This window comes from Natator depressus, chromosome 1, assembly GCF_965152275.1.
Source record: "Natator depressus isolate rNatDep1 chromosome 1, rNatDep2.hap1, whole genome shotgun sequence".
In the NCBI taxonomy this organism is placed as follows: domain Eukaryota; kingdom Metazoa; phylum Chordata; order Testudines; family Cheloniidae; genus Natator; species Natator depressus.
In genome coordinates, this window is record NC_134234.1 from 240998180 (window position 1) to 241016852 (window position 18673).

At 39.4% G+C, this 18673-nt stretch overlaps 1 protein-coding gene across 2 annotated transcripts in view; it reads right to left on the reverse strand.

The window, feature by feature from the left end:
• Positions 1-18673, reverse strand: part of TMTC1 (transmembrane O-mannosyltransferase targeting cadherins 1) — a 176495-nt gene that overhangs the window by 152055 nt on the left and 5767 nt on the right. For both annotated transcript variants that reach the window (XM_074939267.1, XM_074939276.1), the window contains exons 2-5: positions 10257-10434; positions 8343-8416; positions 7728-7904; positions 5646-5852 (exon numbers count right to left, since the gene is read on the reverse strand). In XM_074939267.1, coding sequence (XP_074795368.1) covers positions 5646-5852; positions 7728-7904; positions 8343-8416; positions 10257-10434 — 636 coding nt within the window. The remainder of the gene's footprint in view (positions 1-5645; positions 5853-7727; positions 7905-8342; positions 8417-10256; positions 10435-18673) is intronic.

Genomic DNA, 18673 nt, shown 5'->3' on the forward strand with positions numbered 1-18673 from the left:
CATTCTGGCAACACCTCTCCCAAATGTATTCACTTAAGAGCGAGGACCTTTCCTTCATACAAGGTTGTTATTATTCCCATAACTTAAAAAGTTATGGCAGATAGGCATTTCACAAGAAATGCTGAATCTTGAAGCCTCAATTATAGAAAAATATGCAGCTGTATAACTATTTACGTACATGCAGTTACATACTTTCCATATCATTTTCAATTCCCTCCTCTGCTATTTTGTTGTTGCATGGGCATGGGCAAAGACCCAAAATGCTTCGGAGGGCAGAGTCACACATTTGAGTTTTTCTTTTTAGTTGTATGCTGGGCACTAAAAACAATGAACATTTTAAATAAAAAAGCACAGTGTATAGTGCATCTCATCATGTAAACTAAAATAACCAAATCCCATTTGCTCCCATTGAACTCAATGGAATCTGGGGGCGGGGAGAAGAGAACTATAAAACAGATATAATGTTATATAAAAGGGAGCCTAGCAGTAATTATATTCCAAGCACTTTCATAATCACTATTCATTGATCAATATGGGCTATTTTATAAAACATGACAGTCAGACATTCTAATCCAAACCTGGCTATAAAATTGCTTTCTGACATACAAAAGGAATTTCATTTTTAAGGAAATTTAAAAAATTACAAGAGCAGTTTCCTGTCTCCAGGTTAAAAAAATGCCTGGAAATAAAAAATTTCATTTTGTTCAGTCTGAAACAAAATTTTCCCAACTTTTTCAATTCATGAAAAATTCAGAAAAGTCTTGGTTTTGGTTCAGTCTGAATCATCCCCTCCCCCCAAATTTTTGGAATGGTCAGCAAACTGAAAAATCACTTATTCTCACAGCTCTAATTGCAACACTGCTTTTCAATGCAAGTAATAAAATACTGAACAGTAAGTAGGTTTCTATTTTTCAAAATGAACATAAGCAAGAATTTTATGTTTAAGTAGAAACATGTTATAGAGTCTACCACACAAATGCATCCTGTAATGCTTTCAGCTACTAGGCTGGCTGTACCATGAGCAGCAGACAACTGGCCATCCTTAGTGGTCAAAACTGTGCGTCAGCTCCTGAGAGCTTTACGTGCAGCCAGCTAAAAAGGGAAGCTGGCAAGGGTCATGCAATCATAGCTGTTTTTCCATTAAAAATGGTTATGTACGTATAGCTTGATTCATTATGCACAGAAAAACTTTAAACACTCAAAAGGGCAGCTGAGGGAAACTGATGCTAAACAGCATACTGGACAGATTCCCTTGGCATCCATTCTCGGTGTAGAGCACCGCCGCTTGACTTTTGCAGCTACCCCTGCAAAGAAAGAGAAAAATGGAGGCTTCCCCCATGTGGAAAGGGGAAATGTTCCAAAAAGGATGTTTTGTGGGAGGGGAGAGGTAGCTGGAGTTCAAGAAAGGTTGAAGCAAAAGAGAAAGACAGAACACAGGGAATAAAGAAATTAGGAAAGAGAGCAAAACAGAGGAGAGAGAGAGAGAGAGAGGAAATAAATCTGGTTGCTTATACTGGTGGGTTTCACCATAGTATTTGACAGAGAAAGGATGAAATACAGACAAACACAGATGAAGAACACAGACCAAAAAAAAAAAAAAAGAAAGAAAGGAGAAAACAGAGGACAAAGAGTGGAGGTCTCAAGACAAGATATCGGACTGTGTATTTGGGCAGCCCATCAGCCTGCCATGTCATAAGACATTATGACCACCTGTGCTTACTAGTTGTTCAAGACCTTCTGGGATGCAGCAAAAAACCTACATTTATAAGCCAATTTTGTAGGCAGTTTCCCACCACTACCACTCTCTACCCCTTAAAGCACCTGGCACTTGGCCAACTTTTACCCTCATCTTTACCAAAAATCCTGGAGTCTTCCTCATAGTTCTATTTTCCTGCAACTCCTCTGCTCTAGTGATGGCCAGATCAGAAATAGCAGAGACTGGCCAACTACACTAATTTATTTTGTGGTTTTGTCACATGAAAGATCAATGCTAAGCGAAACGGGGATTCAGTGCATTTCCACTTGAGACAAGGAAGAAATTAACTAGTTTCCATAAATGCAAGATTACCAAACCCTCACCCCCTTTAAAGCAAAACACAACCACAGGCAAATTCACATTGTCAAGGTAGACCACGAGGACTCTGTATCAACTTGAATCCTACAAGCTCTCTAGTATCTGGGACCATTTACCCTATTGATTCGTGACACAGAGGACTATCATGTTAATGATTTGCATATAATAGCCTGTATTTACAGTGGATATTGACACAACACTCAAGAAAAAAAAGTCAATGCTGCTTAATGAACTGGCTAATAAGAGATGCCCAACGAGAGGCACCATGAACAGTATCCTCTCTTACAGGCTTCAGAAACCTCTGTATGGAATCAGTTCTGCCCTAAACACAGACCGCTTGCCAGTGGCAGCAAACTGTTTAGTGACTGAAGGGCTGGGGGAGAGAATTTCTAGCTTGTTTAGGGCGGCAAAACATATAAAAGCCAGCAGTGACTCCAAAAAACTCTCCCCAACAAATGGTTCGCATAGGACTTCCATCCCAACCCATCATCACTTCTAGTTGGCAGGGTTTCACATTCCTGGTGTATCACACAGGGATACTTGTTGCAAGACTCCTTTAATAATTCATCTTCATTCTGCTCTTGTCCTTCACAAAACACTATCAATTATTTAATTTCAGGTACACAAGCTTTCTCCTGCAAGTGAATCAGTCAAGTGGCTGAATGTATGTGTTGGGTCATGATTCTTCACATGTAGTTAGGGGCTAAATTCAAAGGGTCAGATCCTCAGCCAGGGAAAAATCAGCATCGCGTCATTGACTTCAGTGGAGCTAACTCAATTTATCCCAGTTGACGATAATCTGGATCATCGTAGGGTACAAATTAAAGTGACCTGTAATTTTGTTAATGTGGACAAAATATATTTGTATTGAATTCTCCAAGCAGGAAAGGATTAAAGGGGCATCCCATACAAAAATTATTTTAAAATGTATCCTCCTCCCCAAAAGGCCAGATATGTGAGTTGTGGCTCTATCGTAATACCTCTGAGTGTAAACTAGGGAGCCTGGACATTTTGGGCAACCTGGGGGCAAATGGAGCAGAAAGGTACATTTCAAAATAACGTATTTGTTGAATGCACCTTTAGTTCTTTCCATCTGTAGCATCAAGCAAATGGAAAAATACATTAATTAATGTTATCCATGAATTAAAATCACATATACATTAATTAAAAATTAATTAATTGTAGGCTCTTTGCAGCACAGATTGTATCTTACTAAGTGTTTACCTCATCGGGATTCCTGATTCTGACTGGGGTCTCTAGGCACTATTACACCAGAAATATATATAATACCAAAAAAAGACACACATTTACAGATCATCTTGAAACAATAAAACACTCTAGTAATCCAGCCAGAATATTTTGGGGCAATTATAGCTGGCCATAAATGGGATTATAGGGCACAAGATCAAAGGCAAAGACTGGTCACCTGACCTGACAATACTTCCCCCACCCTGCTTATGGTCACATACCCTGGAGTCTCTTTTTGCTATTAAGAAACGGAATTTTCAAATAAATAGAAACAACATAGTTGTGGACTATACAATTAATGAGCACTGATATGATTATCATGCTGCTGACAGCCAAACACAAACCTCCGTTAAAGTGTCCTGTTTTCTGGAGCGATTTCATAATTATGAAATATGGCTTGCACACAAGCTGCCGAAAGGACTTAGGTGGCATATGATCTGACGTAGGGACTGTCTGCTGGAAGAGTCTGGCTGGCCCTTGCTGGCCTAAGTACTACCAAAAAGTCTTATCTGTGTCTCAAGCCTTTGGGTACTATTTCAAAAACAGCCTAACTCCCATTGACTTCGGATGGCACTCAGGTCGCTAGGTCACCGAGTCTCTTTTGAAAATTTTATCCTTCGTTTAAACAGCATAAATTGCTAATTATTTTTCCTCTTATTTTAAAACCCAGAGAATATTTTGCAATTAAAAGCAAGAATCACAACATACTGCTTCTAAAAGCAGCTGCTTTTTATAGCAGACTTTTTTTAAAAGTCATTCTGCCTTAGAAGATTGCAATTAAAAGGTACTGCAGAAGTCGTCATCTGTTCAGGTTTTGGGTTTTTTTGTTTGTTTTTTTTTTTTGATTGGGGGGGGGGGGACCCACACTTCAAACAACTGTATTCAGGAAAAAACTCCTTTAAAAAGTAAACCACTGCCTGGCTCTCTAATTATTCAGATTTTCAGCTTTGGAGTTTCATGTGCCTGAAAATAAACACTACCACATTACCTAATCTGCATTATTCTTAAAACCAGTGATGCAGCATGTAAAAACATCAGAAAAAACTATGGGTAAGCAGTATCAGTATCCTACTAAGGAGGAAAAGCCATGAAACAAGCTTCTAGATGCTATTAGAGACTGGGACATTTAGAAAATGACACATTTAAGTATTTAAGAGAGGACGTTGAGATGCACCTTGCTATACCCTCTTACTGACTAACTGCCATTCAAAGGATGTCAGACTCTGGCCCTAGTTCAGAGTGTGGTTCAGCCTTAAAGGGTGCTGCTTGGCTTGCAGAAGAGTTCCATGGGGAGTGCACTGACCACCTCACTTAGTGCTGGATATAAAATTGTTCCATCATCCATCACCCCAGCTTTCTCCATGTATCATTAGGCTTGGAAGGATTAGATTTTTAATTGTTAAATGTCTGTAAAGGTTGATTTCACCATACACAGACACAAACCAATGAAAAAATATTTCAGTTGGTAATGATCAAAATTTACAGACAGGCTAAGTAAGAAAAATGCTGCTTGAGAACTTATTAGTCTTTGATTTAAGGATATTTTGTACATTATGACATGTAACGTTGACAATTTGTGTTTTAATAGTTATAAAGCTTTAACTATTTGAATCTCAACATCTACTGGGCATTACATAATTATTGTCTGACTCCCATCCCCATAATTTCCCCAAACTGTGAAAATTTAAGTAGATAATTTTTTTAATTCTTATAAATAAAACTGATACTATTTTTTTGAAATTATAAAAAATAAAAATAGAATTCTGCCAAGCCTATATATAATCAAATTCTTGGGCACAAGGCAGGGCAAAAATTAGCAGTTAACATTTAGATTGTTTCTATATGGCAGCTCTGCTCCAAACTATGCACCAGTGCTCACTACCAGGTTTTAGAGGTAAAAGGATCTGTGCCTCCCCTCTCAAACCAACATCATATCCCCATCTTCTTCCTCTGGAAGAGGAAGGGGAGGATAAGAAACACAAGGAAGCACTCCATCCCACCAGATAAGATGGTGGGGGGACAAAGCCCTCTCTCTAATGTCTCGTCTTCTCTAAAAATACCTGTTCTTCTCAGCTGTCAAGTGACATCAGTCCTTTCTTCTTCTCAAGCAGCAGAAATGTACTCATTTACTCCTCCCCATCCCTTCCCCCCACCCCTGTTTTTTCTCACTCAACAATTATAATTATGGGGTTTTTTTTATAAAATAGTTATAAAAGTGAAAGAAAGTAAAGTGATTCTTGTCATTAAAAATATACAAAGACATAAAACAACCTGTTGAGAAAAAAAGAAAAAAAAATCAGAACCACTTGTGGTTGTATAGTACCTAAGAATAGCCCACATGGCTTTGTTTGAGACAGAAAGGCTGCTGCTCCGTTGCTCTTCAGGTGATGCAGGGTGGCATGAGTTCCAGGTCCCTTTGTGAGCAAACCGGTGCTTCCCATTCTCCCTGCTGGATGGAGGAATCTGCAGCGAAGCAGATGGAGAAGACGCAGGCTGCCGTGCGAACCTCTGATGCACCCCTCCATTTCTCCTAATTACTCATTGAATTGAGAAGCACAAAAAGGGGGGGGTAGGAAGGGGGAAAGAGGCCTTTTAAGAGATGGTTCTTTTGTTTCATGTTTACTTCATTAAAAGAGGGAGTATTGGAAAGTTATCCCAAACGACTATCTTAATACAATACATGACATTTCCTTCAGGTCTATATGCAAAGATCTGGCATTTACTTCATTGCTACTGGGCATGATGGAGGGCAGGATAACTGGATTCTCAGCTATTGTACAAACTTCTACAAACTACAATATTAAAAAAATGTAAAAGAACCTTGCAGTATATTATCAGTCTAACCTTTCTTAAAGACCTCAGAGAGCTTACAGAGGTGAGTGTGATGGGGAGTGAGGAGGGAGAAACTGCACAGTATATTTCATTAGACAATTATCCTTTGTGGCAGCTCACTTGTTAAAAAAAAGAAAGCAGGCCTGGTTCAAACAAACGGGGGGTGCGGGAAGGAGTCTCAGCAACATTTGGCTACAGGTTCTCTCCTACCCCTTAAAATCAAGGAAACACACAGACAAAATTCTGAGCACCATAAACTGCTACACTAGTGCACAATAAATTAGAATGAATATTAAAATGCATCACATCTGGGCCACAGAGCCTCTCATTCTTGTAAGATCTCTGGCCCTGGCATGACCGTTATTTAATGTCACAGAAGCAAGGAAACAGAATGTTCAGAGACCACTGGAACATGACCCCAAGGAAAAGAGGGATATAAAATAAGTGCATGGGTTTTCCCCTGAATAATTAAAGATTTCTGCCATTCTTAGCCACAGAGTTCCTGCAACTCCACACAATCCATTGTAAACGTACGCACTACAAGCATTCTGACTGCCAACCCCAAAGAAGTCCATAACTTGCCACTGGCAGACCATTTGTGAAGTTATGTATTAGAATCAAGACAGAAGAAATACTCTAGTGATGTATCATAGCTTACCACTGATTAGTACTACTTGTGGGGGTGTGAGGGATCTTGTCATAGGGCCATATCTAAGTCCAGTTAAAGTCAATGGAAAGAGATAAAACATGAGAGAGGGGACAAGGATGTAGAAAGTTTAAAAACACTGAATGTTTGGGGGAGAGATGGACACAACAGGCTCTACATCAAAAAGAGAAGAACTTAACACTATAAGTAAGGAGCCATACAGTTACTGGCAGAACTAAGACTGTGATAAGTCACCTTGAATGGATTTGAATTTTCTTAACTAAGTGTTGATAACTGCTTAATTCTCCAGCTGTGGAATTCTTGAGCCACCCAAAAACAGATGAAAAAAAATATTTCCATATTTAACAAACTGAGATTTACAGAGGGGGGAAAAAAGAAAATATTTAAAGATATTGCTTGAGGGCTCATAAGAGTTCCGATTTAAGCATCATTCATGTTACAAAAAAAATATTAAGAAATTAATGAACAAATCTGATTTTATTACTAAATCTGATATCAAACTTAACTTCACGTTATCACATTTTGAACAAAAAGTTACAGGGTTTTAATTTGTTGCTACTGCAGAAATTAAGCCAAGAAATTTTAAAAACTTTTGATACTACCAGTCAAAATTCACACAAAAATAAAAAAATCAAACCCTTTCAAAGTTAGCTATAACTGAGTTGTGTGTTTCTGTAGATCATTTCTTCACCCTTTGCTAGCTACCCATCCAGCAACAGTACTATACCAAGCAAAACATAAAATAAAATATAGGATGAAATCCTAGCTCTGCTGGCGTCGACGGGAGATTCCCATTAACTTCAATGGGGACAGAATTTCATCTATCGTACTGTATATAATCATATATTTATATATATTATGCACATAAAAGGTGTCAAGGTTTGAAGAATATATTAAGTTACTTACAGTCTAAGTCTATTGTAGGACAGGAAAAGCAAGTCATAAACCAAGCACACACCAAACACAGTGACTCCAGTTTCTTTCACCAGCATTGCACAGGTCCCAAGAAATAAACTAAGCAGCAAGAAGAATGGAGAGGCAGTGGGAGGGAAATGTTCCCCAACATAAAAATGATCCACACTCCTGCAAAACAGATTTGATATAGATATTTTAATTTGTTATTTTCATATTTATTAATTAGTTCATTAAACATTTTCCAAGTGCATTTCCATAATTTTTAAAACACTAAAATATTCTCAGTAACCATGAACCCAATGCTGCGAACAAATACTTGCGTGAGCACTCCCATTAACTTCAGTTAAATTATTGAGAGTAAGGGTCTGCAGCAACTGGCTACATATATTTATTAATATCACTGCAAGTTGGGTGCATGACTGAAAGAAGGGTCCAAAAGCACTTTTACATGCACAGTGACTTAAAAAACAGCATGGGTTGACAGGACTTGCTTTGTCAATTTTAAATAAAATACAATAGTTAGGATTTTATATGGATTCCTCCCCCCGCAAAAAAAAGCCTCACGTCTCACAACATCTCATAATATTTAATATTAAAGATCCATACCTATTATAGGAGAGAAAAGCCAACAGAAACAGTAGACAGGCTAAGACATCTGCTCTGCCTACAATACCTGTTACCTAAGAGGAGAAAAAAAGAAAGACAGGAAAGTTATACTTTAAAAAAAACCTTTAGAGACTGTTTCAATGAGCCATACCAATTGCCTTTGCTTTATGGGTTTTTTCCCCCTCCTTTCTTTCTGTCTCTCTCTTCTTTCCTACATCCTGGCACCCTAATCAGTAGGAATTTTGGTATTTTTTTTTATTATATAGAGTAATTAAGCTATTTTGTGTAACAACAACAATATACAGACGGACTAAAATGAAGTTAAATTCTTTTAAAGAGCATTTATAGAAATGACTCAGAAAATAAGAACATAATTGTGGTTGGGATTATTATGAAATAATTAAAATGGGGATAAAAAAAACAGAAATGTATGCCTGATTCACTAAACTGTGATGTTTCATCATATTCTTTAATACTGTGAGAACTGATTAGATCAAAATCCTCCCCAAAGACTAACAGTCACTCCTACATAATAAGAAAGCTTATTACTCAAATGTTAGTTAATAATCAGTTCAAACAGACAATAAATTGCAACTGCTAACTTGGTACATTAGGAGAGTTTTTCAAACTCTAATTGGCAAGTTTCTTTATAATTATTCAAATTACAAAATATTTCAGCATTCCACTTCATAAAGATTCAGAAACTGCACATAAAGGAAATTAAAGGCCCTTTGAAGCTTTTGCTGTTTTAAGGTCACTTAATTATGTAATCTTCAATGCTTTGGCATTTGCTTTAAACTCCCCAAATTCTGATCTAGACAAGAGTAAATTCAAAGCTGGCCTCATCTAAAACCTCGCTTATATTATAAAGCAGCATTATCTAAAGGAGCCTGGCTGATTAGCTCATAGAGACAACACAAGAGGTAACTGTAAAGCTCATGGCTCTTTTGTTATTAAGGCACTCTCTCCTCAAAAGTTCTCAGCACTGGCAGTCATTTCACTCTCGCTAGTTTACAATAGCTCATAACAACAAAATATGATCCTGACAATATCTTAACTAGACATACACTTGTCTACCTGGAAACAGAAGAAACTGCATCCCCATTTGAAAGAAAAGACCCAACCATTTTATCTACATGGAAATTAAAATAGCGGTCATTTTAAAACAAGGTATCTGTATATTTTGATATCTTGCATTTTTCTGTGATTAGTAGAAAAGCAACATAAGCTTATATACTGCAACTTTGCCATGAAGTTTACTCAAAGAAGCTGTTTTCCTAAGATTAAAAAAAAAAAATCCATACTTTCTAATTAAGAGTTGTGTGAGAAAATTCATGGGTCAATATAGACCTACGACCTGTATCAGCATTTTCCTATTATCTTGTTCAGAACACACACGAAGTTACATTATGAATACAGGGGCCCTTTTCTGTTTAGAAATTGAAGACTCTGGAAAAAAGATTTAAGGAACAGAACAATGTCTCAGCAGGACAGATGCCTCACAAAGTTTTCTGGTTTTGAGAGATGGTGGGGATCCATATTTTCTCACAACTGCAACACTGTGTATTTATTTTTAGCATTGCTGGTTAGGATGGTTAATTGGAATTGCAGCTCGTATTAAGTGGAAAGACAGCAAGTATGAAGTTTATTCCTAATGTATGTTATTGATTATTTTGAATGCAACAGGTTTGGGGTTTTGTTTGTTTGTTTTGGGGGGGAAAAAGGGGTTGGGGTTTTTTTGGGGTTTGTTTGTTTTTTTTTTGTTTGTTTGTTTTTTTAACTGTTTACCCTTCAAAGCAAGTACCACACTCAGTCACAGTAAACGGTATGTTTTGTATTAAAGGTTTGTTTTTTTAGAAAGTTATAAACATGTATTTCTTTTAGGTACTATCTCAGTTTTACATATATACTTACAGCCTCACTGTGAATAGGATGCACAGCAAAGAAGAGAGCCGTGACAAAAGCCAGTCGACTGTCCTTGAATACAGCTTTGTCACAAGTATACATCAGGACAAGAGTCACTAGACAGTGTAAAGTTACATTTACTGCATGGAAATAGAATGGGTTCATACCAGCCAACAATATGTTTAGCCTGTAAGAAAACAAAACAGAACCATAATAAATATAATTAGGCCATGGAATCCTTGCAATGGCAGAACATCATTCACACACATTAAAACCAGACGGAATACGTAATTTAGAGTACAGGCTGTTAAATTAATTAGGATAAAATTGCTCAGAACATCTGGTTAATCTCGATAAAAAGAAACCACTCCCTGCTGCAGCCTCCTCCCCCCACTGCCTTTTAAAACGTGTGGTTGAATTTGGCTAGTTTCACTGCAAATGATGTAAGAGGCTAACAACACAGATTTGAGCTAAGCATCTCATAGATAGGTGCTTTACATACTTACCCCAGGATAAATCATGCACTTCAACATGAAAGCTGTAACATTTGTGCCCTTTCAACACTGGCACTTTCCACAGAAATCTAAGCTATGTGGTAGTTTTATGATCTGGATCCATTAAGATTGATTTTTTTGAAAAACTGATTGATATCTTCACATGTGACCAATTAAAGCCATGATTCAGCAGTTTCCTGTTTCACTTTAGATCATGTGAGTAATATCACTGAAGTCAAACAGGAATACCAGTGTTTAACTTTAAGCCTGAGTTTATGAGCTTTGCTGAATCAGGGTCTACACCAGGAATCCAGATGCAACAGGAACCCCTCTACCATCAGAAATTGTTTTTGCAGAATGTTCAGTGACAGGACACATTAGTTGCTATGCCATCAGGTTCTCTCCTGATGAGAGAACAGCACTACTCATTATTTGTGGCTGCCACAAAAGGAAAGAGTGACTAACTGCTAAGAATTTATTTTCACAAGATATTCATAAACTTGTCTCCTCATTGCACTTACTGCCAACTTATTTAACAGTCGTTAACAGGGTTGTTTTACATACAGTTGAAAATAGAATCAAAATGATTAATTCTAATTAAATTTGTCCATTTGGTTATGTCTTCTAGATCAGTGTTTCAACGACTGGTTCATGGACCGGCGCCTGTCCCTGAGATCTCCCTGACACAGTTTAGGAAGACAGCAAGCCAGTCCCTGGTATCCAAAAGGTTAAGAAACACTGACCTAGACACCACATACAAACAAGAAAGAGTCGGAATTAAAAAGACAACAAAAGAAATGACACCCAATAAAATCAGTTCAAATATTTTGCATGTAGACTAAACCACACATTAAGGGGCAACAATCCCTATATTTGCTTTTACTAAGGGTCAGACTGCAGTTCCCCATGGTTTACATGGCTTGAGAGCAATGCCCTTGACTTGTTATTACTATGTAAACACGTTGGGTTTTCTAAATCGGCTGAGAATTGGCATGTTTGTAAAGCCCAGACAACATATGTTTTTTATAAATATTTTCTATATGCACAGCTTACAACTGATAGAACTTGATCTACCCTAGGCTGCATTTTGACCAGTCAATCTAACTTTAAGAGGGAAGGAGTCTTACTTGCGTATTTCATTTTTGTTCCCTCGGGAACACTTTGGAGGTAATCACTGAGCTAAAGGAGTTTGGGAAAAATACAACTTTGGCATAACCTAACCCTGGACTTTGAAGTAATGCTTTATGCAGCTATATTTTGACAGGACTTCAATTTACGTGAATGATCTAGAACTCTTGAATAAAGCCTTTTTTCCCCCTCCTCTGTGAGATATGTCAGCCCTGAGCTTCGCCTGTGGTACAAGCTGCCCTCCCACCCCCAGTCCCACCATCACAAAATGAGAAAAAAAGTAAACAATACATTCAAACCAAATTTCAGTCTAAAATATACAGCAGCATCATGCTCCCGCAGGGCTAAATGATACTCGTCTTGCACAGAGCAGAGCGAGGGGGCAGTCCTGCCCTGCCCCAAGAGAGCATTCTATTGTCGAGTGGCAGTCTTCTTGAAATCCCCAAGCCTGCTTTGCGTGCCTTCATGGGGAGGTATTTGTCTCCCACCGCCATCTGTCATTCCCACTCAATGAGACAGTGCTGGTGGTGGGAGCCATGTGCCCCCAAGGGAGTAGGTAATGTAGTCTTTGCACTCTCTTCAGTGAAGGATGGTACACCAGCACCTGACCCTTAGGCAGAGCACACAGTGGGGAGGGAATGCTCCTTGTATCCATTCCACTGAATGCCCAGCAAAGGGCCAAGCATCACTGGCCTACAATAGGAGAGATTTACCTCATGTTGTTTCCTTAGAGTAGCTGCTAGGTATGAAAAAGCAGTAACCTAATAGTTTTCAGAGTAGCAGCCATGTTAGTCTGTATTCGCAAAAAGAAAAGGAGTACTTGTGGCACCTTAGAGACTAACAAATTTATTTGAGCATAAGCTTTCGTGAGCTACAGCTCACTTCATCGGATGCATTCAATGAAGTGAGCTGTAGCTCACGAAAGCTTATGCTCAAATAAATTTGTTAGTCTCTAAGGTGCCACAAGTACTCCTTTTCTTTTAACCTAATAGTCTAGCTTTTCCTTTTTAAAAAAAAAGGAAAACACAACAAGGATAAGCCTTCCATTAAACTGTAAAATTTGAGTAGGAGTGTGTGTGTGTGTGTGTGTGTGTGTGTGTGTGTGTGTGCACGTATTATCTATAATTTGCCGTCTTTGGTGGTCCATGAACATTAAATGTGAAAATGTGCAGGTGCTGTTTCATTCCTGCCAAGGTTATTATTTGTCATAACAAATTGGGCCAAATGGTGAAGGAAACATTCTTTTGTCCTGAAACAATCTCACAAGAAAGCTTTTGAAATGTTGATAGTGGTTGTGATTGTTATACACAGTATGTGTGCACAAATATAGCACTTCAATCAGCTAAAAATCCATCCATGGCCTCCCAAGCCATGCAAGCTTCACAAGGCTACACAGTAGGGTCACCTACTGTCCACAGGTAAGGGCAACCTCCTACGTAAAGCCAAAAAACTCCACAGCAGAGTGCTGCAGAGTAGGAATGGGGAAATTGACAAAAGTGCCTCCCCTCACAACCCACCAGACCCTAGCCTCTGTCCAGTCCTCTCTTCACTTTTGGCATTGGGCATTACTATACTATTAAGTATCCACTGTGCATAGCTCAACAAGTGGGAGAGAAAAGTGAGGGAGGGTTAAAACAAAAGACAGATCCTTGGAGTCCTTTGAAATTAACTTCCAGTTGAAATTAAGGGCTCTCCAACCCCAGCTTAATGGAAAGAAGCATCTGGAAACCCCCAATCAACAGCAGCATACAGGTGTGTGAGGGTTTCTCTCTGACTTAGCCAATTGTAGACTGGCCTTCAACTGAGAAACCTTTGATTTCATGTCATACTTCCATAAATTTTTTTTAAGCTAGGAAAGAACATTAGGGTCTAAGAGTCTGACCATCCTGCACATCACAAGCCAGAGAACCTGACTCAGCAGAATTCCTACATCAAGACTATAACTTCTATGGTTGAGCTAAAGCACATATTTTAGAAAGATAGCTCCCCAACACTGTCTTCTCCTTGGCTGAGCTCTGTAAGGGGACTCCAATAAGGAAGCTGTGTCTTTGGGCCAACCAGATCCTCTCCATTTTTCCTCATCAGCCAAGGAAGGTGTCCCCTAATGGCATTCCAATGATGATAAGCTGCATGGAGTAAGTGACCCCACCCCCAGGAAAGGGAACACGCATTATACAACCACCACCAAAGGAAAATAGCCCTTTTCAGATTAGGCTATTTAGCTGTATAGAACCTATAGGTAAATTTAAGATGATAAAAAACAAGGGTCCCCCAGGCTGGTGCCACATGCTGAAGGGAGCACATCTGGAGAGAGGATACACAGAAAGAGTACCACAACCATGGTATCATCCCTCCCACCCTGCAGAAGACCCTGTATAGGATCTCTGTGATCACCTGTCCCTGGGGCTCTGGAGTAGAGCAGCTCATCTGGCAAAGCTCTGACTAATTCTTCTCCCCTCTTGAAGAAATACATAGGAGAACTCACTGGAAGTTACTGACAATGTAGGGCTTGATCCTTCACCACTGAAGTCAATGGGTGCTTTGCCAGTCTACTAAATGGAAGCAGAAATCACAGCTAAAGACTGCAATAGTTTACATGGCTACCCATTCTGCAATTCGAAGGAGGTTCAAAGGTGACTGTCAGGTGGGGGATTATGCCATCCAGGTACTGGTGAACAGCAGTTCAAGAACAAAGGGCCTCCAGGAGATTGGGGTGGGGGGGCAATCCACAAGTATGAGGAGGTGTAACTGCTAGAATCTTCTATGGGGGAAATGGCCAACCACCCCATCCCTAATGAGAGAACTCACTGGAAAATTCATGAGTAGGAACTCTCCAGTGTGGGTATTCCCTCACCAAGGAGAGCTGAGCTCCAAGATAATTCCATGCTGAAGCAGAGACTCTGGCCTCAACTCATCCCTTTGTGTCTAAGTATTGCATCATATATAGTTCATAGCGTCACACACTGCTCAGAAACCCTGGCCAAACCCATGTACAGAAGGAAAAGAAAAAAGCATTTAATTTTGAAATTCCTTGATTTGTTAGTGTAATAAGATCTGTTCAAGAACATCATTAGAGAGGGTGTATCCCTTTGGTTTGGAGACAGTTTCAAAAGGATCCCTTATCATGTAAGTGAGCCTTGTAAGTTACAGCTCACCATGTTACTGTGTGGTGTAGGATGGACCTTTGTCCTTATGGCCCTGTCGAGCTGAATAGGTAAGAGCACAGTCTAGCCCTCAGGAAAAGGTATTCTTTCCCATGCAGAATGATGAAGGCACATGAATCCTACTGTTCATCTCCTTCCTTCATGGGGAAAAACAGAAAAATCTGCATAGCCCTCTACTTGCTCATAACTTTTGACCTCAGTGTTCAGCCTTGATCGCCATGAAACACTGCAAAGTTAAATAAAAAAAGCTAATCTGCTGAATTCTGACACTGAACTAATAGGACTAATCATGCCATGAGAGTGACTTAAAAATTGAATTTATGTGAGAAAACTCAAAGTTAGTTATGTCATATATAAGCACTAACACCACTTGGCACTTACATAGTGCTTTTTATCCATTTAGACACACAAATACCCACTCCACTTTTTCTTTTTTTTAAAACTCTCATGATTTAAAGATATTGTAAACCATAATTGGAGAGTGTGTGTTTTTATGGACCTTGTTATTTTCCCTGGACAGCTTGTGTTTAATCTGTTTTATTATTTTCAACAGACTGACAAAAATACAACACTGTATGAAGTAGAAATGCATAACAGAATGAGGATCATTTGTTACAGCAAATAATTCCTAATGAAAATTCTCAGTTATAGGATCCCAAAATTCATTACAAATCTTGGAGAGACGGAGATTTAGATGCAGGCTTTTATATATTTGTACAAATTAATGTAACGGGATGCCAACTGAGCAATTAAGCTTTTTCTGGTTTTCCATTTTCTTTACATTTTCACATAAATCATGAAATTATATCTGAAAATGCCAACAAGGCATACTACTGCAAGATTTCACTATACTATAAAGCGAAACCTGTTGAGTGAACTCTATGAATGCATCTACCATAAACTAAAAAAAAAGTGTGCACCTGTATGCCAACAGTGGTCCAGCTGCACCAATGCTAATAACTGTTAAAAAAAAGTGTTCACTAGACAGGGTTCAAATATTTTCCTCCAGCATGCCATGAAAACCCACAGTAACCAAAAAATGCCCAAGCCCTACTAGCATATACACTATGGCCAGCACTGATGCAGTTGCACTATTGTTGGAAGATAGATATCATTCTTCTAGTGTAGAACACTCTGTACTAGTAATTCCTTAGTGCTACTCTACTTTGAGTGGAGTGAAGTGTAAGCCCCAACGGGCTTCTTCACCACCACATTTTCAGTCTTTTATAACTGGAGGCCGCCACTGATCCTCTTCGAATGTAACACCTACCATATACCAGACAGGTACTGAAATTTGTACTCCAATGGAAACAACACTTTCCCCTTCACCTCTGCTCTGTTTTAGGGAAGAAGAACAGAAGTTTCTACTAAGCTATGGAGGTATGGTTCATCAGGAGTGACAAATATGAATGTGCAAATATTTCTGGGTCTTCACAGACAAAAACAACAGAAACTTTGGACGGTTTTTGACATTCACCAAACTAATGCAACCAACATTCACATGGTTTCAAGTCTTGACTCCACATAGTGGCCTAGCAATTAAAAAAATTGACCCACTGTGGCAATGTACAAATTGACAATACAGTAGAACACTTTATAGAAGTGTTGAACTATGAAGAAGGCGGCAACAACACACATCATCAGAAGCTACCTCTAAAATTTTTCTTAAATAAGATCAAAACCACAACAAATGGCAGTGGACATTTATGTATAGCAAAGCTGTTAACCAAAAGGCTCTCTACCTTTCAGGACGTATCACTGCACTGGTAGAGAGATTTCCAAAAGTAGATGCTTTCCAGCCCCATCAGGCTACTTGTCTACTCACTTGAAAGAAGATCAGGATCAAAACATGTTCAAAGGACACAATCACAGTGATCAGTCATCAGCAAACAGCACTAGTGAAGATTACACTGGACTTATTCTGCATGATCAGTGGTAGATTTCAAACCAGATGGATGTTAGAATTTTTAACTGAATTTGAAATAACTTATTACATAATCTTTCAGCTCTGACGTCCAGTCTCAGCTTGGTGGTGAGAGTGTAACAAGTGAGAGCCAAACAAACTAAAAGGGGGGAAAAGAAGCCTTGGCATAACAGTCCAAAACACAGGAGGCCGAATGCAAAGAAATCCTATTAGACAATCACGCCACCAATCATAATTCATTTTAATGTTCTCAGAAAGCATTGACAGGGCTCCTCCAGCTGGGAGGAAAGATTGGTCCAAAGCTGAGCCTCCTGAGGAAAGGAAGGAACAAGGAAATAAATGAAGACAGCACCAAATATCTGCTACTAAATATTAAACACTCCACTCTGGTTCACTTTCCTCTCATAACACAAGAGCTAGGGGTCACCAACTTAGTTCCCTGTAAGCTGTGTGGTCATGCAGCAGCCTGAACCCACCCAGACGGGACCTGCTGTGGCTGGGGAAGGGGCGACCCTTCCACATCCCCAACTCAGCCCCGGACCTGCCACAGCCAGGGGAGGGGCGCCTATCCCACGGCCCCAACCCCAGAGCTGCCACAGCGGGGAAAGGCACCTCTCCCCGCCAGCCCAGGTGCTGCTGCGAGGAGAGAAATCTGGGGGGAATCCTCTTTCCCCACCGTAGCCCCAGAGCACCCTCCTGCACCTCAAACCCCTCATCCTCAGCCCTGCCCCAGAGCCTGTACCCCCAGCCAGAGCCCTCACCCCCCACACACACACTCCGAACCCCTTAGCCCCACCCCCACCACATGAATTTTGTTATGTGCACTGACATGAAGGTGATGTGTCACACATCACCTCCATATTGGTGCACATAACAAAATTCATTCCGCACATGGGTGGGAAAAATTAGAGGGAACACTGGTCACCAAATCAGATTAAAAGGCAGCAGGTTTAAAACAAACAAAGGGAAGTATTTCTTCACACAATGCACAGTCAATCTGTGGAACTCTTTAACAAAGGATTTTATGAAGGCCAAGATTATTACAAAGTTCAAAAAAGAACTAGATAAATAATGGAGGATAGGTCCATCAATGGCTATTAGCCAGGATGGGCAGGGATGGTGTCCCTAGCCTCTGTTTGCCAGAAGCTGTGAATGAGCGACAGGGGATGGATCACTTGATGATTACCTGTTCTGTTCACTCCCTCTGGGATCCTGGCATCAGCCATGATCGGAAGACAGGATACTGGGCTAGATGGACCTTTGGGCTGACTCAGAATGGACGTTCTTAAATATATATGTATTTGGTGAACAACAGTTTAAAATGTGCATCCGTTTCAGGTCTTGTATAATAAGTTTCAGTACAGAAACTGATTTTTATGGTCAAATTAAAAACATCCGAAATAGGATGTGTAAAGAGAACACAGACATAATCCTAAGTGTAGTAGCACTGCTATGAAATGATTGTACAGCAAGACATCATATCTGGGAGCCTGAGTATTTAGCATTATAAATTACAGCTCACTGTGTGGTGTCAAACTGTAACACAATAATACATTGTTACAAAGGTAAAACAAAATCAAATCAAATCTGGGGACTCCATTTTTATTTTGACAGGTTTCAGAGTAACAGCCGTGTTAGTCTGTATTCGTAAAAAGAAAAAAGAAAAGGAGTACTTGTGGCACCTTAGAGACTAACCAGTTTATTTGAGCATGAGCT